General features: G+C 37.4%; 2 protein-coding genes across 2 annotated transcripts in view; both read left to right on the plus strand.

The window, feature by feature from the left end:
• Positions 1-91: 91 nt before the first annotated feature.
• On the plus strand, positions 92-3,855 carry LOC139120237 (large ribosomal subunit protein uL1-like). The gene is made up of 5 exons (XM_070684467.1): positions 92-154; positions 1,120-1,272; positions 2,313-2,461; positions 3,238-3,410; positions 3,610-3,855. The coding sequence occupies exons 1-5, from the start codon at positions 150-152 to the stop codon at positions 3,778-3,780; spliced, it is 651 nt and encodes a 216-aa protein (XP_070540568.1). The 5' UTR covers positions 92-149; the 3' UTR covers positions 3,781-3,855.
• A 1,187-nt stretch (positions 3,856-5,042) lies between these two features.
• LOC139149959 (golgin subfamily B member 1-like) overlaps positions 5,043-21,806 on the plus strand; it is a 45,922-nt gene continuing 29,158 nt past the window's right edge. Inside the window, exons 1-7 of the mRNA XM_070722054.1 lie at positions 5,043-5,198; positions 11,025-11,126; positions 12,938-13,087; positions 13,938-14,048; positions 14,720-15,043; positions 16,887-17,066; positions 18,396-19,358. Of these exons, the coding sequence (XP_070578155.1) occupies positions 11,034-11,126; positions 12,938-13,087; positions 13,938-14,048; positions 14,720-15,043; positions 16,887-17,066; positions 18,396-19,358 (1,821 nt within the window). The 5' untranslated portion in view covers positions 5,043-5,198; positions 11,025-11,033. The remainder of the gene's footprint in view (positions 5,199-11,024; positions 11,127-12,937; positions 13,088-13,937; positions 14,049-14,719; positions 15,044-16,886; positions 17,067-18,395; positions 19,359-21,806) is intronic.

The raw sequence follows: 21,806 nt of genomic DNA on the forward strand, positions 1-21,806 counted from the left end.
TTAGTTTCGATAAACCTTTATTACAGTTTGATCACCAGATTTTAGATGTTTTTCCCCAACACTCATACCATCAATATTTGAGCTTGTTTGTGTTTAGGAGGCTTCTGTAGCCTCGCTGTGACGTTCTCTTTCCGCCATCACCAGCCAAGATGAGGTGAGACCCGACACTCCGCAATCCTAAAATCGTTCGCCATCGCCTTTAAGTCGACACTTTTTCCGGCAGATTTTAGAATAAAAAACCGAATAAGTAAACAATATATTGTCCAGTATAAATTTTGAAGAAAACACTCTGATACACTGTGCATGGGGGAAAAAAATTATTACACCCTTCTGCTACAGCATGTATAGACAGCTGCGGGGGTTGTGCCCGCCAGGCCAATCGATCGTTCCTTCCATACTGTTCGCATTCGGGTATGGCTGGCAAATTTCGACCCCCAAGACTATTGGCAATACCATGGGTTGCATCTTACGTTGCCGGCAGATACATTATATCGGACCGTGGCGTTCCGTTTCTGTTTCATCGCCCGTTCTTCTAACGTACGCCATTACTATAACCCCCTCCCCAATTGCACAACAGCTCGAAAGAGATGAAATGTCACGAGTGAAAGCGCAATTTGTAGAATGGCAGACTCACAGGGATGTTTTATGATTTAACAATTTCAGAAATATTCAACATGTACCAGTTAACTCAGCTAAACAATGCTATGTAACTTTTCACACATTGAATAGCGGGAATAGAATACTAGAATATAGAATCTTTATTGAACTGTCTGCCAATCTGGCATATCAGCAAATACAATGAGAAAGAAAACGAAAGAGCAGTAGCAACAACTATCGTTTAAGATGGCCTTATCATATTGTAAACGTCATGAAGAGCCACAGGCACGCGACACATCACTTTGGGATCATTACTGATTCACAGATAAGAGAGGAAGCTTTCTCTCTGTACTGTGAATCGGTACTGATCGCAAAGTGACGTGTCGCGTGCCTGTGTGAACAGCCACCGGATGCACCCCGTCGATGATGATGACGACGAAGACGTAAAAAAGACATTTATTAACAAAAGATGTAGATCTCATCCCTATCCAGCGCACTCACCTACCGATATTCCACTTGCAGCAAAATCACAAGGGATAGCCTTTACGACGCCATCAATGAAGTTCTCAAGGGCAGTAAGGAGAAGAAAAGAAAATTCACAGAAACAGTTGAACTGCAGATCAACTTGAAAAATTATGATCCACAGAAAGACAAGCGTTTCTCTGGAACAGTAAAGTATGCTGGACTTCAATACGTCTAACCCCAGTGGGGCAGTTGGGTGCAAAAGCTCCCAACGGACCTATACCCAGGGTCTTTAAAAAACTGGGGAGGCACTATGCCGCATCTGTTATTTTAGTATGTTCAACATAAAACTTTTGGGTTTTTGTGTGCACGGCATTACCGTCTAACCGTGGTTTTGCATGAATTGATAGTGATCATTGGTTGTTTTATCATTACTGTGTTTCTGCAACAAAAAACCTTGAAACGAAATGAATTTTGAATGAGGTGTGCCTTTGTTACTAATGAGCCTAAAGATTTTAAAAGACGTCTTCTTCATTTCTTCTAATGAAAATTTTAGCAACTCAAACTCATCGGTCAGATTTTGGAAATCAAAACTTTGTTATATGGCCCAAGATTTCCTTATAATGTGGACAAATAAAACAAATTCATGTTTGCTACGAAAAACCTCAAACAGCATGACAGCTCCCTAGTTTTGTAAACAAATTTTCAAGGAAAACTAATGCATTATGTGGAAAAGTTCTCCCAAACATTGTCATTTTGTCTGTCATGTTTTAGTTTAATTCCCCTGTATTACTGCTGAATACATATGTAGACCTAGAACTCTTGCCATAAATGAGTATCATAAGTGAAATAGATTGGCAACTGTCATCTAGGTATAACATGCCTTCGAGTGAAAGACTTGAACTTTTGCTAAACTTTTCTCAATGAAACTTTAACCAGCCTCTTACTAAATTGAGAATAAAAATCAGGTTACCGTACATAGTTTGATACTAGAGAAACATAATACCCAGCATTTACTGATATTTGAAATTCAAAATGGAATCCCATTGCTTTGTTCACTCCATGGGGAAAAATACAGTTTTCGATTTTGGAAAAGCTAAGAATGAAAAGTTTTCTTACTCCAAGAGCTTTAAAATGAACTCCACAACTGGTAGATCAGAAGAGAATTGTATAAATTTGAGAGTCAGAATATCTGTCCCTGGGGCACATTCTACCTGAATTATAATTTATGAATGGCTTTGTCAATTTTACAGGCTGAAGCACATCCCCAGGCCTAAATTCAGTGTTTGTGTTCTTGGAGATCAGCAGCATTGTGATGAAGCCAAGGCAAACAATTTCCCATGTATGGATGCTGAAGCTTTGAAGAAACTGAACAAGAATAAGAAGCTGGTCAAGAAGCTAGGTAAATATTCCTACTATTGATAATATGCTCTGGCTGGCAACATCACCTGCTGGTTGAAGATTTCACATTTCTCTCACATTTTGTATTTTTACTAGTAAGACTACTACCCATTAGACAGAAGAAAAATAATTTAAAAACTTGTCAGCCTCTTCAAAAAGATGCCGTTCATTTAATATCTATACTACTTTGGGTTAGCACAACTTCCAACACTATATTCCTTCAAGCTTTTGAACTCATGTTGAAGAGGCCCTGACCAGTACCTTTTGGGAGGGACAATAATTGCAATTCAAAATGCTAGTTTGAGAATTTGGGTCACTTTCAAAAAGATGCCTTCCCAACACAATTTAAGGTTCTCAATAACCATAGCTTTCGGCAGAAGATTCAGCCTATGTCAAATTGTGTTCAGTATTTCTGAGGCCATTTTCATGGCACACTTCAAAGTGTAATACATGACTTTACATACAGTCAGTTCAGTGATGAATAAATCTTTTCGCATGTATTATCTGAATACCTCTGTGGATTTCTACATATAAATTCTGAGAACTGATACTTACTAAACCTGTTGTATTATTGTCATATAAGGAATGGAATGTCGTCTTCTACTGAATTTTTTGTAGGGAAGCTGAACAGTGGATCCTTGTGTGGAAATCTGGTGTTGATGTAAAGCAGATAATTTTAGTTAGACTATTGAAATTAATTGGAACTAATCACATGAACAGCTTGGACAGTTCAAAAGTGCATTAAAATTGTAACAATTTTTCTTCTTTTCTTCACAGCCAAGAAGTACGATGCCTTCTTAGCATCAGACTCCCTCATCAAACAGATTCCACGTCTGCTTGGTCCAGGTCTCAACAAAGCTGGAAAGTTTCCCACTCTTCTCACTCACAACGAGTCCATGGCAAATAAGATTGAGGAAGTCAAAGCAACTATCAAGTTCCAAATGAAGAAGGTGAGACACTCTTTATACATTCTATTCTGATTTTGATGCTTAGGTTCAGTACTTCTGTGATGTAAAATAAGCCATAAAAGTAGTAGATCAGAGAAGAATATTGAAAATTTGAGTCTGAATATCTGTCCCTGATGTGCAATCTACCATAACCTCAATATATCAAATGCAGTAAGTTTCTGCAAATTATTTTTTATTTCAGGTGTTGTGTTTGGCGGTTGCTGTTGGACACATAGAGATGAGTGATGATGACCTTGTTGCTAACACAAACTTGGCAATCAACTTCCTGGTGTCACTTCTGAAAAAGAACTGGCAGAATGTACGCTCCTTGTATGTCAAGAGCACCATGGGCAAACCACAGCGTCTCTATTAAATGGACTTCTTGATGATACAGTCTGACTGTACAAATGGCGAGATCTTTGTAAATAAAGAACTGTTGCCCGTTTAATGATGGCTCATTGTCTTTCATTCTTTTATCTCCTTTTCTCTGAGTTTTATCTTTTTTCATATCTGTTTTGTGATCAAAGTTCAGCTGCAAAAAGTTCAGAACAATTTCGTTTAACTGGTTAATATTCGCAAAGATGAATTTCATTGAGGTCTGCTTTCTGTACATGCAAAGAAGTCACAAATTTAAGTTCAAGGCAGTCAACAGTAGCAAATATTTTCATGTTGACTGTATTCAGAGCTCTACAGCAGTATTCTAAAATACTGGATTTTATTTGGCCTGCTGGTGGTAAACTAACATTGCTGGATAAAAAATCTATCATACACTATGTATAGACTGTTGACAGTCACTTGCGCCTTTTCACTCTGTATGAGATGGTTTGAACAACCATGTAGATCACAAGAAGACCATTTAACAACCAGCAGTGCAAGTTTATTGATACAATCGACTTCCAAACTGAGTTCAGTCATGCAGTCCTCTTCCAAGGAGAATTTTTTTTTGAAACTATTAGCTGTGCTAAAGATCGAACAGGTTGACCTAACATGACCTTGTCCCTCCCTCACATCATACCAGTAATCCACATGCTAACATCGACAAGCATTAATGCATTAACACTTAAAGTTGGTGTATCCCTAAAGTCCTCTATTGGCATAGAATCAACAGAAAGGTTCTGACAACTTTGCAAGTGTTTGTTGAACCAGTTTTGACTGTGATGTCTCAGTCAGGTGACCTAATATCAAATGTGAAACCCAACTATCTTGAAAGTATCAGTTTTAAAAATAATTTGTACTGTATTTATTTATTTGTTGCAACTCTTTTAAAGCAGGGGCTCACTAAAAACATCAGGAGCAGCAACTGTATATGACAAAAACAATCGGTAGTTTTTCTGAAATTTATCCAGTATTCGAAGCTGCAATGTAACTGGATAATACAGTGTTGAAAACTGACAATTAGAATAAAAAAGATCACTGCACTGTCGGTGTTATGCCTCGACGTACCACATAGGCAAATGTACAAGCCCAGACAAACTTTCTCGAGTTGTCATTCCCTCGATCTCTCAGCAGCATGGTCATAAACTAAACTCAGCATGGTCGTAATCAAGTGATGCCCACTTCAAGTTGGCATCATGCACTTGTTTTGAGGTCACGGCTTGCGCCACCTACAGTTCACAGGCAGATTAGCTTGCTGACGTATGCCAAGATGGCCGACTTGGTACAGCTGTTACTGCACCAGTAGAATTGTCGTAAACTCGGAAAATTTTAGGCTCTGCTACTTGCCACACTGACCATGAAGAGCTAGCTTACGCAGGGGATTAAGAAGCGGTGAAATATTGATAAAATAGTTAGGTAAGATCGTAAACCCATGGTTCTTTGCTAGTCCAATAATAGTGGTACCACGGATGGTGTTCCTCATTTTACGAGCAATCTAAGTCGGCTCAGTGGAATATCTGAAAGTTGGCCACGTTTGAGCATAAATGACACCAAGGCTATAGTTAGCTTGCGCTGGAAGGTAAGTTTAAGATTTATGCTGTCGTCTTGAGAAAACTATGACGAATGTTCACGTGGCGGCAGTGAATATGCATGAGTGGTTTCACCGTCAGTGTCACAGCGCTATCGATACGGAGAGAATCGCTCCTTACTTCTATGCACACATAAAGTAAACAAGAACATGTTTGGATCACACTTTTCATCGTTTACGTCGTTTATAAAGATCAGAAAACACCAAGAGACAGTTTCTGCGATTATCAAGACAAGTGTGAAATATTGTGTTACATTTGAGCGTCATAAAACGAATAATAAAGAACGAACGTTTAGTCAGATGTGATTTCCCTGCGACCTGATTCATGGATATGTATGGAATTGAAGGAATGGCGTAATCATGGAGCAGAGGTCCACAGTGTGAGCCGCCAGGACCTCAGTTCTATCATAGACACTAGAAAATGTTATAGTTCTATGGGAAAATAACGTTAGGGTATCTGGAATTTTCATAACAAGTTTACACAAAGTTTGAATTATATCACAAATGATATGTCTTCCAGCTTCATTGCACTGTTTGAAGCAAACATTAATTTGCCACCAACATTTTCATTGATTCACTCTAAATCTATTAAATTAGTGTTAAATTAATTTATTTCACAATTAAACTTAACATCTACGCAAAACATCAGCCTGGAATAAAGACATAACCAGTTGACTTATATAAGAGTTATTTAAAATTTATATCAACTCGCTAAGTTAGAAAGTTTTTAATTTGAAAAAATGAAAAGCATGAAAAATTTAAAGAAAGAGGGGATGTCAAGCTTTTAGCACTTTTTCATAGGACCACGATATCCAAACTTTTCGCAGGTACACATAATTTTGTTGACAATGAGTTAGTGGATATTTTCCCATTCTTGTGACAGAATCAGCTGCCCAAATTTGTCCTCTGAGATTCAGTCACGTCATACCAACAAATAAAACAATAATAAAGATGCCATAGTCATGGAGAATCTCATTCTCAATCTACTCTCAATCTCAGTTGCTCTACTTGGAGGTACTGCGATATAACTCGCCAACTTGTTTGAATAATTTCTCGATATTCATACTTTGAATCAGCCCTTTCCCAAGATGTGTAATGTATAATTTCTAAAATTTTCCAGAGTCTTAGAGAAATCTAATATTATGTTAAAGTCAATGGTATACCAATTTAGTGTCAGGCACACTGCCTTACATCCCTCATAATAAACAAATTTACAGAAGCTGTTAGACTGGCCCTAGTTGCATATGCAGCAGTTGCAGGTCAGCCAAGTATCTTGTTCACCCCAGGATCTATGCCACAGTCTGCTTGCGTATGTTTTAATTTACTCTGTTTTGATGTTTATATGTCCATAGACTTGGAACAAGTCAAACTACTGTATGTAAATTACAATGGTAGAGCCTCAATATAAACATCACCATCGCTTAGCATTACTGGTACTGGTTGGGTATCAGAACTGATGTTGATGTAACAGAAATCACCACTTCTTGGTGTTTACAAGTAATCTTTTGGATTCTTACAATTGATATCATTAGGTATAGGCTAGTGTGTATACTTGTGTGAATATTCTTGGTTTAAATCATAGCTGAGTAAAGTTAAAGAGAGTATTTACTTTTTATTGGAATTGGTGTTCATAATTATATATTCGCTATTTAGTCTGAGCAATTATGGTGCCATAAATTCATTAATAATTTTCTCTCTTTATGCAAAGCCCATGTTGTACATGCTTGGCATAACATTGTAAGTTGAAACTGTAGATTCCCTGCATACAATACATCATAAAGGCTACAATAAAACTTGGCAGGTATTGGATTTAAGTGGTTAATTTAAGATTTGTCAATACACCATGACATAAATAGCAAAATATTGTTTATAACTTGTTTGTAGTCATGCCTTGTGGCACAGTACAACGCCATCTGAACTGTACCATGTCGGTCAGAAACTCCATCATATGACAGGTTCCACTGATGGCTTTCCGTTTTCTGGACGAAAATTTTAAGAAAGTGTCCGGGAAGTTGTTCTCATGATAACATGATTCTTGCGGCCTTCTGATCAGATAATCTTTTCATTGCCAGTTTATTATCCACTGACTCAAAATTGAAAACAATTAGCACTCTACAAACTCTGCTTGTGGAAAAATTAACGTGAGCAAAGCATTGCAACTTTATGCATGTACAATGTCTGTACACAGAATATCATTTACTTTGATGTCAGTGTTGCATCATGCTATTTATTGCAAGATGACATGCTGTTGTTATAATATCACTCACACATGTAGCTGTGATTTCAGATTGGTTGTTTTCACAGAGTCACAGCATGGAAACAAAATTCCGTTCTGAATGGCATGAAAGGATGTTAGTTAATTAATTATTATACCTTTCTAGCTCAATGCCAAGCAGATTTCATCATACACATGTATGTAAAAATTCCATACTGCTCAGATTGACATGAAAATTTTCAATCTCAGAAAAGAATTACAGTTAAATAACAGCTGTGATCTATATAAAGCTCATCTTTGAATATTTCTTGTCGTAATGTGTATTATGATGTAAATGTGACAGCGTTATAACGAGCCGGTCTCATTGTTTCGTAATAAAGTGAAATCTGAGTTTATGTTCTATTGTTTGCAGGCACAGTGTGGCTTGTTATTTCACAGCATGTGTTATTATTAGGTAGTTTAAATTCTCAGATGTGGAATCGTGTTTTCGCCTGTTATCCACAATTTTCTGATACAGGTATTTTGAAAAAGCCATAGTGGAATGCACAAATGAGGGGGTTAATGTGTTTACAGGGTCAAATATAATCTGTGTCCTAAGATGCTGAACTGGGTAGTTTAATATTTTGGTAATATTATAATTACCTCAGGATGACCAGACTGATGAATCTTGATGTAGATTATGAAAAGAAAAATGCAAGACCATAAAAAACATTGCAGGACCACTGGATTTACTGTGATTCTGTCCCAGAAGCCAACTAGGCTGAAATGGTTTAAAGCATACAACCAGTTTGCACGTACATGTATGTTGCGTATGAGCAGCGTCGATGAACTTTATGAATGAAAATAGTGTAGAATATAGGATCATGGCTCTAACAATTTTTATTTGTATAACATTTAGTTGATGAATTAAGACTGCATTTTTACATAGCTTCTACTGTCTATGATTTATACAGCAAATTGCTTTACACTAATAATATCAAATATTCCCATGAAAAGGTGTGGTATTTTTCTGAGAGATTGGGTGAGGATGTATTTTATGGCCAGGGTAGAGCTTTGCAAAATATGCCAGGCAACTGAAAGTGAAAGTCAAGCTGGGATTTCAAACCTGGAAATAATTGCCAAACATCAGATACTAACACAGAAACTAAATGCATTGAGAACATTTAAAAATGCATATACAGTATAGGAAATGGTCCTCTATTGGTGGAAATCATAGTTTGCAGTGGTCACTCTATATGTATCTATGACTGTACAGTTAGAAAAAGTATTAAATAGATAGTGACAGAATCTGTTACAATCACACTGAGACATTATTTGATGGCTAGGCTTTAATGGTTGTACTGCAATAATATTATGTTGTAACCATCTTCTGTTGATCTATTTAAAACAAATTTTATGGAATGCTGAAATTGAAAACACATATTTCATGCAATTGTATCGGGATACCAAGAGTTATTACCCATGGAATTGACATTCATCTCATCAGATTACACCAGATGTAAATGTATATTACGAATCATAAACCATGACCTAGATTATAGGAAGTATTTAAAATTGTACCATTATTTGCAAGCAGAAAACACACAAATGAAACAGTGTTGTCAGCTGCTGCTTGCTATTTTAATGTAGGCTATTTTTTTCCACAAAGATCCTCATGACAAAAATTCAAACAAGTGTAGGCCCAAAGTACATAGTGCCCTCAGCCCTTGGCTTAGGGGAAAGTTCATCTATACTGAAATCATGCCTCCTACACCATCCTATCATAATATTTCAGCTAAGCACAGGCTAGTCCCAGTTGATTTGCAACACCACCAGTTCAGACTATCAAAACGACACAACTGGCTGCGGATATTTTAACTTAGTGAAATATTTTTGCGTAACCTAGAAAATTTGAAGTGTTTCTATTTGAATTTTGGATAATAATCAGTCACTTGGAATCAAAGCTGGTCAATATTTGTTCAATGCTTGGAACGTGCGGCATTACATATGTAATGAATGGTTATCAATATCATTTAAACATTAAACTACTAAATTCAGACCACAAATGTAACATTTTTATGCTCTAAGTCTAAGAATGTTGACTTTATTGCGTAAAACAGTAATCAGAATGTTGCTATGGAACCAGATGAGACAATTAATTTCAAAATTATTTGAACACTAAGATCAAATATGATTATGATTCTCATGTGCAAGGAAACGGAAGCACAAAGTGGTGACTGGGATACACCATGACAAATGCAGTGATTCAGTGGTAAATACATATAATTTTAATACATGTCATATACTTTTCTTTTATACATATACATTTTTTTATTCTACTCCCTTCTGCGTTTGGTTCTAAAATGACAGAGGAAAGAAATTATAATGCCGTAAACACAAATGTTGATATAATTGCACTGACCGCTTTTGTCGGCAGGTTTAAATATAGGCTGTTGATTAGCTATGAAACCAGTTGAAACCTCTTAAAAACACTCAAGGTATTGTGGTAGACTAAGTGAAAAAGAATATGGTCTGTGGATGTGTTATTGCTGAAATATATAAACCCAATGCACATACACACACATAATGAGCATGCAGATATATGGTTAAGCAATAAACCATATACATGTATATATGTATATCTATGATCCAGCAATGGGCATACCACTGGATTATGCCGGAGAAGTAGCAAGTGAAAATATGGAGTGAACTGGTTAAGAGACCAAGTGGTATACCCATTGCTGTGGTCATTTATTACTGTTACTTTATCCTGGTATGGCAGCGTGTTGCAACTCCGGCTTAAAATGTGAAAATTTTGTTTTCTTCCACTGAAAGCTCACGTGTGTTCCAGCTGTGCTATATTTTGAATATTTCACTGTTATTTTAGTGTCTCCAACAATGGGATTGCTGTATTATTCTCCATCAATAATATATTGGTACAATACTGTATGGGGAAACCTGGGCGGTTATTTCCCAAATAATTCTACCTAGGGTGTTATTTTGCGAATCTATAGCTTCCCTACTTGTTGTATCATGCCTATTAAGTTGTACATTTTTCAATTGTAGCAGATGCATCTATATTATTTGATTTCAGGGAAAGGTTAGGGAAAATGAAAATGTAACACAACACCTCAATGAAATATGATGACTATTGGCCTGTATTTACCTGTGTACAATGGATTTATGTATATATACAATACAGAGGGTTCTGTGCGTTATTATCTGTGGTTGGAGAAAATTGCGTGGCTGTTGTTATATTTCTGTTGATCCCCTTTTCATGGTAGCTGCAGTACTGTAGCTCGAGGTTTTGCTTGGGTATGTGGGTCAGACGGCAAAACCAGATACCCAGGCAAAACCTCGAGCTACAGGACTGTAGCTACTTTCAAGGTTGCCCTTGAGATCATGTTTACAGTGTTTTCAACAATTCATGGAGATTTTGTTCTGTATATTTTCATTGCAGCAGTGAACAATGTGGGGCCGACTGTCCAATTTTGCCCAGGGGGTGCAGGGTACTGTGACTGGTGGAGGCGCTGGTACTGAGACAGCCCAGTCCCCGGATAAGGTAAGAAAAGTCACCCGCACACCCCCATTTTCAAATTAATTGAACTCCTCTGGTTATGTAAACATTGGATGAACCACTCATCTGTGAGGTTGGTATTTACAAATTTTCTCTTAGTAGTCCTTTGCAAATTCCGAGGGCAGTTTCTGCTTCAATTACCACAATGGATATTGGATAACCTCTAACAATGCAATCTGCCCATTGCATTGTTATTAACCCTTTGAGCGCCAAAGTCAATTTTTGCAGCCTTTATAAAATATAGCCCAGTCAAATTTTTTTTCAGATTTTTGCCAAAATTTTGATGAGAAACTGTAGTCTATGAAATGTGATGGCCATTTTGTCCAAATTTATCAAAAACATAAGCTAAAAATTCATCAAAATTGGTAAAATGTTGCACTAAATTTTTGGTGGGAAAAATTACAGCACTCAAAGGGTCAACATCATCATAATTGGCACAACAGAACTGTTACACCAGAACAAAATCCATTTTTGTCCATAACACAATTTTTGTTTGACATAGTGGAACCAAGCAAATTTTTCATGATATAATGTATGAGGAGAAGCCAAGTATGTTATAGAGTGCAAAGATTGCTTGAGTCAACTATGGGCTGGGAGGGAGGTACATTATTGCTATTATTTTATAGTTTCGGCAATGTCTGTGAATTTGTAGATGTAGAATACATCTGGGGCCACAGTAGTGGATAAAACCGTAATAATCTGAGGACGACGTCATAAAATTCACTGGGTATTGACAAAGCTGTAACATAATACTGGACAATATTTAGTAATATACATAATGTATATGTCAATGATAGCAGAATACTGAATACATCTACATGTATTTCAAGATTTTAAAGCACCATTCCTCAATCCCCGGTTCATTGGTACTTGATGACATTGACTTTTTACATGATATCAGTCCTTTTTTTCTCCTATATGAACATTGTATCCAGTCAAACATAATAAACTGATAAGAAACCTGCGCCTTTACAGAATATGTGGGTAACTTTGAGTGCCAAAGTCGATTTTTGTCCCTTTTTATGAATATAGACAGTCAATTTTTTTCAGATTTTTGCTAAAATTTTGATGAAAAACTGTAGCCAATGAGATGTGATGTTCATTTGGTCCAAAATTATCAAAAAAATTACAGAAAAATTAATAAAAATCAGTAAAATGTTGCACTAAAATTTTGGTGGGAAAATTACAACACTCAAAGGGTTATGTTTAGATCCTTATGCAATCACATCAAATTTATAAAAGGAACAGTTGCCATATGTGGAATCCATTTTACAAGAAATGAAGACATAGTGTCTGTACACTCATGGGAAAATCCTTGATTTTCAAAACCTGGAATTCCTGGAAAAGTCCTTGAAAATGAATAGAGTCGGGGAAAGTCCTAGGAATTTAAATCCACCCACAATTTTCAACAATTAAGATATTGTAAAAGTGATATGTAAAATGATGTGTAAAAATGATATATTGTAAAAAATGATACCTTGAAAACGGTATTTGGAGCTCAAAAAGTCCTTAAAAATTTCTAAAAACTTGCTTTAAAGTCCTTGAATTTTAAACATCTTTGAATGTATAGATCCTGAATGTTGTAGTACTTTTGTGGCATGTACTGATCTTATATGTCAGATTACATCATTGGCATCACTGGGATTAAGTTACAGGCTGTAGTTTGTAATCAAAAAAAAAATACAAGACAAACATAAAGAAATTTCATGCAACTTGATGTAACAGTGACTGCCCCATTCAAAAGGATTTTTTGAAGGTGCTCAATGAGTCAGTTTATATTATTTTTTGGTGCACAGACACTTGACAGCAGCGTGGATGACGCCAGCTTTGTCTCAGCGGCAGACACAGAGGAGCAGATACAACAACAACTACAGCAGCTCAGTCAGTTGAAAGATCTGCTCAGAGAGAAAGACAAGCAACTCAGGGACAAGGACAAACAACTTGAGGTCAGTACATATTTTCTGATGATGTTGTGCTTGAATTTAGAGCTCCATGGATGCTTGTACAGTCAAACCTGTGTCTCACAAGGGACCAAGAAAAAGTGAGCAGTATATGGAGGTGGCCTTCCCATAGAGGGTGGGTGCGGCATTACTTTCAGTGTAAGTGGTATGCTGAGTGGTGAATTTAGGGACAGATATAAACTTCAAAAAATTGCAATATTGTAAATCTTTTGAAAATTGAAATACATGAATTTAATTTCTGAAAGACCTGTCATGCTGATATAAAATCAGTCAAAATAATCTCATTTCTTGCTTTCATTCCGAGCAAATATCTTTGACAGTGGTCAATCAGAGTCAGACCATTATGCACAGGTTTTGTACCAACTTGCAGCAATTCCATGTGGCCACTGACCACATAAGAGGGGTTGTGGCTCTGTAGAGGGCCTTTAGCATGTTAAAAATGTCATGGGACTGCCACAAGGTGACCACTCTGTGAGGGTGACCACTAAGACAGGTTTGACCTTACCTTTTAACCAACTACCGGTAGGTATACATATACAGGTAGCAGCATTCTTGATCAGTGCTAGCATGTTTTAACCTGCGGGAAAGGTATTCTAATGTTGAAAGGGGATGTTAGAAATGCTGCAGGTACATGTGGAAGCCCAAGACTAACTTATATGTTAGACAGATACATGGTGTTAGGAAATAAGCCTCCATGACACAAGAAAATCTTACACATTAGATGTACTGTCACAGGGCTGACACAAAGAAATTTTGAGAAATTGCTGTGAGTCAAAGAGTACGTGATTCAGATGACATGGCGTTAACATAACTGTTTATATGTCATCTCTGACAGGATTCTAATGCCAAGTTCTCCAAGTTCAAGTTACAAGCCAAAGCCAAAATCTCATCTCTGACGTCACAGCTGGAAGAAATCAAGAAAGACAAACCCGGTGGTGAGACCCAGGTGTGTATTGTACGTTGTACGTACAGTAGCTTTTGCTGTGTTGAACTTTTCATCAACACCACAAATACTATTAGGTCCAGCGAAATCTATCTCCGTGTGGCAGCTGTTACGGTTATACATGTAAAGCTGACACTGTTAAGGATTGTTTCTGACAATACGGCAAACAGGCAAAGCTGTACACTGAAAGAGTATGAAGACATGATGGGTAATAAGTTGGTAGCATTCTGTGTCATTACACATGATTTTTTAATGAACAAACGAAAAAAAAAAGGTTTTTACTGGCCTGAACTTTGTGAAAAAATGCTACTATAAAAAGATGTATGAACAGCAGTGCTGCAGTCAGATGATTACCTATGTTTCACACAAGTTCATATTTTGTGTCCTAAAATACATGTAATGATACTTTAAAATAATATCAATACTTACACATACTTGATCTGGAATAGATATTGTCAGCTGAGTCGTTGGAAAATATGTCATTTCACAGAATTCGAGCTGCATGCAGGCTGAAACACCAATTTGTTTTCAAACTTCACACAATAGTCTACCGTATGATACAGCCAACTGAAATAAACCTTCAAGGCACAGTCCAAAATGCAGATCTAGGCAATCATTTATCAACAGTTGTTTCGCAAACAATCAGAAATAATTTAAGATGTTTTATTTTGCAGGCTGGTGAAGGAGCACAGCATGATTCTCCCACCAGAGGGAAACTAGTCGTCGTGAAGAAGAAACTAGAAGACCGAGAAAACACCATCAAGGAGAAAAACAAAACTATCAAAAAACTTGAAAAGGAGTTGAAAGACGTGATGGCAGCACGGGATAATCAAGTGAAAGAGATTGAAGATAAACTGTCGGAGCAGGACAAGCTGATCCAGGAACTGCAACAGAAGGAAAGGAATTTGATGGGAGAACTTTTGGAGAAGGAAAAAGTTATTGAGAAACGTGAAGCTATCATTGAGGCAATGCGTAGTGGTGGGGCTTCCATTACAGAGGTAAACTTCCATTTGCTATCAGTGTACGCACAGTGTGTGAATAATCATTCACATTTCTACTGGTGATAATCTTGTTTCAAAGAAATCTTAAAATACTTGTATCAAAGTTTGCTGATGAAAATATGGAGATTTGACAAAACAGAAAGATCAGTGTTTACACCTGTGTATTATAGAGATACTCAGTTATGGTGAAGAAAATTACAGACAGTGTCATCACTAAAGTGCAGGATACTCATGGGAGAATAGAAAAGGTCAAAGGTCACTCATATCAATCTTCAGTTCAGTTCAGTTTGATAAGGGATGTATATCCTTGTTGGATAGTGACAATCCCTCCAGCTGAGCTACTGTTCACATTAAAGGGTTTTAACGTATGGTGATGGGTAGGGTCAGTGTGGTGGTGGATGTGATGATTAATTTGGATAAGAGTCAGCATCATCGGGGATAATAATGACGATAATTATGATGATTGTGGTGATGGAAAAGTGAGAAGAAAACTTGAAATGCTAAAGTTCATGTAAGGACAGTGATCTGTTGCCAGTATTGGCAGTCACAGAATTATATTATTGAATTCGGTTTCTAGATGCTACTTGTAGCCAAGTTGAATTAACAAATATAACAACACTTCCTTAGTAACATACGATGAAGACTGTGTGTATTCCCCTAACATTCAGATCAGCATCAAATGTTGCATGTATGGAAAGTGCAGAAACTCTGCATGGGGGAATGGTGTAATTTAACAATTGGTATGGCATTGGTAATTTAACAAATGTTGTGATTTATAACTTACTTACTCATCATGGCTTGAACAATATACAAATGATTTGTTATCTTAAAAGAAAATAAATTTACTCTTGTCAGAATATGAAATATTGTTGGTAGGACTGTAATCCCACTGTCAGTCTTCCCAATACATTTAGTAACTTTGCTAGGGAGTCTCTTTGAAAATTTACTTTGCTATACCTAAGTCTTCTTTATGCAAATGACTCTGAATCACATTTAGATTGCAGTTGAATGAGTCAAAAACCATAATGATATTGAAAAAACATCTTTTAATTTAAGAGGAAGATTTGAAGGAAAATATTGCCTCATACCCAAATACCAACGTGCATAACTAGTACTTATCATGGGCGTAATTTTTCTAGTCAGAGTGATATATTTCAAGCCATGATTTTGAATTGTGTATGGTTTGCATGGTTGGTGGACTGTGCAGGGAATATCCATGCAATGGTGTCAGTAACACTTTATTTTGCAGGAATACCTACCATCAGCTTTGATTATCACAAAAACGGCAAAGAATTTCATCAAACAAACAACACATGGAAATTTCCATCTACTGTCGATAAACAATCATTGCAAATTTACGTTCTAGAAATCAGTGAATCAGTGTCATTGCTGCAAAGTTTAAGTTTATTGAAACAGTTTCAAGTTGTATTCATGTCAACATATATAAAGTGACATTAATTTCAGTGACGTTTAATATGAGGAAATATGCACAATTTGAATCGTAAAAAAAATCGTAAATGTTCCACTGAGAAATAAACCAAAACATCAATATATGTAACTTTTGTTTAACATTGCTGGTATTACACACAAAAGATGTTGACCTATGACCCTGATTTAAAATCCAAAATTGCCTTCATATTTTATCATGTGTATATGTCTGTATCAGAAAATTCACTAATACCAGCATATTTATGAAAGATTTGCGCAATGGCACAGAAAATGTCATGAATTTTATATCCTGAATTGAAAATGTGGTTAAAGAATAGAATGCCTAAAAGTGGAAATTTCCGTGTGTTGTAGCATGCTTTATCCGTAATCACCTGCATGTGTGTTGCCATAGGAACAGGTAGAAGCAGAGTCAAACAAATTCCAAGAAATGTACGCTCAGATGGTGTATAAGGATAGGATGGTGGTAGAGTTGAACACTAAACTGCTTGAAAAAGACCAGCAAATCACAGAGCTACGAGATCACGTCAAAGACAAAAATGAGGTGATCGAAGGTAGAGATAAAGTAATAAAGGTAAGAATGGTGGAAAAAGCATCAGTGACCCATGGAGGTCACACATCCTGGTACTTTATGAATTGCATTCACTGCAGGGGGTCTGCATCTATTGTTTAGCCAATCATATGGTATTGTCTGTGCACTGACTTGAAAGACAGCATAAGCATGCTGTATGGCAGTCTGTTTAGCAGTCATCGTAACACTGATATTTTCAGCTGCCATGAAATCGCTCAGGTTTCACAGGAAAATTGGAATGCAGAAAATTTAAAATATTCTGGCATAGTGAAAGCCTTGCCAATGAAGTTATCCACAGCGTACCTTCCAATATGCTCAATTTCTAACCTTTGAGTTCATAAAATCCTTAAAACATCTGTATGCCAGCACTTGGCAAATCTGCAATGTTATTTAAAGAACTTTTGAAATATGTTTATTGTCCCCTGTGCATACAGCTAATGGCTGCCTCTGTCTATGTTCTGTCAACAAATTTAAATTTTCAGCATATCACCTGATACATTATGCAAATTTGTCATGAAAAAAGTGCTGTTGAGTGAAGTGATTGGCTAAATGATTTGGATATGCAGATGTTCAGGCTGCAGAATTGCCCTTTCAACTTCACTAGATTAGTTTTAGGAATATGAAGCTCTATCTGTCTCCTTGTGATCTCTGGAAATTGCATGAAAAGTTATTGCATGGCATGCTAGAAACCTGCTGCTCATGTTGCCTGCCACCCTCTACTCGCATCCATATATTTTGCTTCTTCCGATACAGGGTTGAAAGTTCAGCCAAGGAAATCTGTCAAGAGGTCATAGGTCATGAAATGTCAAAGGTTATTGAAAATGGGAATCAATTATGTAGAGCAGTCATCGAACTTCTCTGGCAGTTCTGTTGTTTCCCTTCTCTTTATGGAAAAACCTTTATTCTTTTTTATAAGAATGATTAAAAATTATATTGTGTCTGGGTGTAAAAGTGTGCCCACATGTTCACACCTAAGATTTCAAATTATGAGATTCTGAACATTTTTCATGAGGAAAAGGACATATTTACAATCCTGATTGGAAATACTGATGGATTTAAAAGTCAATTAAGTGAAATTGACATTCCTTTGTGTCATAATGCATATTTTTTGCAATCAAGAGAAAATTGTTGAAATAAAAAATACTACATCTATCATTTCTGTCAGACAATTTCAAAAGCAAAGACGATATGTGTTTCTCATTTATTTGATTATTTAAAATAATGTAATTGGAAATTAGAAAAGTCAACGTACAGGTTGCTGTATTGAGGACTGTACCAAAATGAGTGTAGGGGCACAGGGTTAGTAATGAGGGGCGTGTTGACTGTCCACAGGTGCTACAGGGTGAACTGGGACAGAAAGACCAAACCATTTCAGTGCAGACTGCTGCATTGGAGAAACTCAGCCAAAAGGTGGAGATTGGTGAGGAAACACAGAGCCAGTATCAGGAACAGCTGTCGGTGAGGGAATCGCAGCTACACCAAGAACAGGAGGGTTATCAGCAGAGACTGCATGAAGTTGATAACTACTACAAGGAAAAACTGAATGAGACTGAACTTATGCTGCAAAACAGAGAAGAGAAAATCAAGTTGCTTCAAGCCGAACATGAGCAGCAACTTCTTGATCTGGCTTCCAAGACCGATTCCAGCGCTCAGGAAGAGGCGGTGAAATCCCTGCAGCTGAAACTTCAGGAGAAAGAGGAAATTTTGGACGGCAAATTGAAAGTGATCGAAATGTTACAGAGGGAGATTGGTGATAAGGAGAGACATATTCTGGAGCAAGGCTCGATGGTGAGGTCGTTGACGGAGAAGTTCCACATTGCAGCTGATCAGTCCCGGAAGTGGCAGGAAGCGTTTGTGTCCAAGGAGGAAGAGTGGAAGTCTGAAATAGCTGGAATAAAGGAAAAGTATGAGACAGAATTGAGTGAAAAATCTACAGGTATTGCCACTCTGCAGAATTCTATAACTGAGTTGCAAAGAAACGCAGAGGAAATGGTGGTGAAGTGTTCATCTCTGGAAGAGAGCTGCCAGCATCTGGAAAGCGAGCTGGAACAAACCCGGCAAGCGCTCGGACAGGCAAGGACAGAGCATCAGGAAAAGGACAGCGTCTCACAAACCCAGCAACAGGAACAGTCGGATGAGCTGGTGAAGCTACGTGCACAGATGGAGAAAAAGGATAAAACCTTGAAGGAGAAGACCAAAGCTTTGAAAGATGCAGAGACTAAAGCTCTCAAGGCTAAGGCTCATGCCAAAGCTACAATAAAAAAACTTGAAGCAGAACTTGAAGAACTTAAAAAGGTAACTTATTAAATAACAGATATTACTTTGTGTCAGTGCGTATGTAAATGATACACGCGTGGATAGTTTTTGACTTTTTACTCATACTTTAGTTAAAAACTAACTCTTCCTCACAATGTAGATCAAAAGTCAAGATTCACAGTGAAGATTTTAGATCAGAAAAACCAGGAAATGAAATTTAAATGACTGCCCTCTATGGTGACATTATGTCAAATAAGCATTTTGATTTTCAGGGTGAATTAGGGTAATGTTACCTGTAAGTTATAGACCAGCCATATGTAATATACCAGCAATCCGTTATACGTGTAGACTGGCCACTTGTTATAGACCAGCAATTTGTTATACACCAGCCATATGTTGTAGACTGTCCACTTGTAATATAGCCTAGTCCCTTGTTATAGACTAGGAACTTGTTTTACACCAGCCATTTGTTGCTGATTAGCCTCTTGTTATGGACTAGCAACTGTTAAAGAATAGCCATTTGTTATCAACCAGCCACTTGTTATACATTAGCCACTAGCCACCTTATGTAGATTAGCCACTTCATATAGTCTAGTCTACTGTTATAGATAAGCCACTTGATATAGACAAGTTAATTGTTATTACCAGTCAATCCTAATATTTTTCATTCTTCAAAATTGTAAAGTCTACTTTGATCTTCTTAGTTGATCAGTGTAGTTAGAAATCATCTCAACAATGGAAAAATAATAAACCATGGAGTGCAAAGGAAAAAAATGAATTTCACAATTCGGGAAAGTTGTAATTTTAAAGCTTTTATAGCACTCTTTCAAATCAACAAAAGTACGAAATGTAACATTAGAGCATGGAGGTAGTAGAGAAGGAGTCACAATTAGGCGGAGATCAAAGGGACCATGTGTTTTGCCGCTGTTTGCCTTACTAACTACTCCATTAGCACCAACGGGACTTGCGAACGCGTTTTCTCGGATTTAGGAAACAAGATTAAGTTCGTTCGGGGTTGTTCGGATGTTTCGGCCGTCCCTCGGCAGTTGACAGATCTTCAAACATGGCATCACGTGTCCAAGCGTCGCGTCGGGAAGTTCGAGTCGTTCCACTGATTTTGATGTACACGATGTTAAAGAGGTCGAGGAACAGATAATTGAGGAAGGGAACTTTTGTATCTGCAAAGGCGCGGAGACGGAGTTGATGATAGCTTGCGATTACAAAAAAAATGCCATACATCGTAGAGCAGCATTGTTAACACGCCAACTTTTTTCCAAATCCAGTTCTTGGTTCTTGCCGTGTTTTATCATGTTGTACTGGCATTAATGATAAGGTTAAATAAGAAAGCATAGCTTTTAACTGCTACGTCCATGACTTTAATGAATGGTCGCGATATAAAAACAACACGTACGATGCATTGAAACAAAGCGTCGCAGCGTCGCCTATGGCGTCGCTGGCGTCGCGTCGCGTCATTAAACACCCGGGAAACGCTACAAGTTTAACCCACGCTCACGGCAGTGCTGCAGTCCGCTGCACCATACTCAGTACATGATTGAAAAGTTCGTGATCAGAACTTTCATTCTAACAAGGAAAGGTTCCTGCGATCGAATGTAAAGTGTATAAAAAACGACGTTAAAATTACCAAGATTTTGAGAATGAAAAACTTAAATTCCTTGTAACTTCACTTTTCGTGGACGGCACGTGTCGGTTCTTACACTATCTTGACGCACTTGACCCAAGCTACGCAAATACAGTCTTTGCGCATGTGTTATGACACTGTGGAGAAACTGAGTCGCATTAGCAAACCGAGGTTAATTTCACTCGGTTCGGTTGCGAAGATACCGTCGGCAACGCAGATGGCGGGAAAGGGGTGTTAAACAATGGACATAAAGGGATTAAACCAATGGTGCACAATAGTAATAAACGTAATTATCTCAGTTGTGACTCCTTCTCTACTACCTCCATGGTTAGAGGAAGGCTGCATTAACTTGCATGGTACATGTACCTGAAACCCGAGTTCTTGCCTGACCAACTCGGGTGACAAACAGAAGACTTTTAATCCCCAAGGTGTGAATGTTCCATTGTTATGTTTATCTAATCCAGCTGGTGCCATTGTAGTGCCATTGTAGGAAAGGCAGGTCTGTGAAATTGATCCTCTAGGGAAGTCGGGTATTCCTAAGTTAATAGGAGCTTTCCCGTAATGACCAGCTGTAGCCTTTCACAAGCACCTCTTTGTTGAATATTCCACAATGGTGTACTTTTTCTCAGACAAGACATTTCTCATCATTAACGTTTAATATTTAGGCAAAATTTTCAGTTTGTACAAATTATTCTGACGAAAGTACAGTGACATCAGTGTGCTTTATTTATAATTCAAAGAATAACCACACCAAGGTAGAATCAGCTCATCAAAAAATTCAAAACCTGTGTCGGTTGACGCCATGTAATTTAAGTCTGTTTGAGCATGGAAATTAAATTGAACCCTCT

The sequence above is a fragment of the Ptychodera flava genome, chromosome 2, assembly GCF_041260155.1.
Source record: "Ptychodera flava strain L36383 chromosome 2, AS_Pfla_20210202, whole genome shotgun sequence".
NCBI classification, from domain to species: domain Eukaryota; kingdom Metazoa; phylum Hemichordata; class Enteropneusta; family Ptychoderidae; genus Ptychodera; species Ptychodera flava.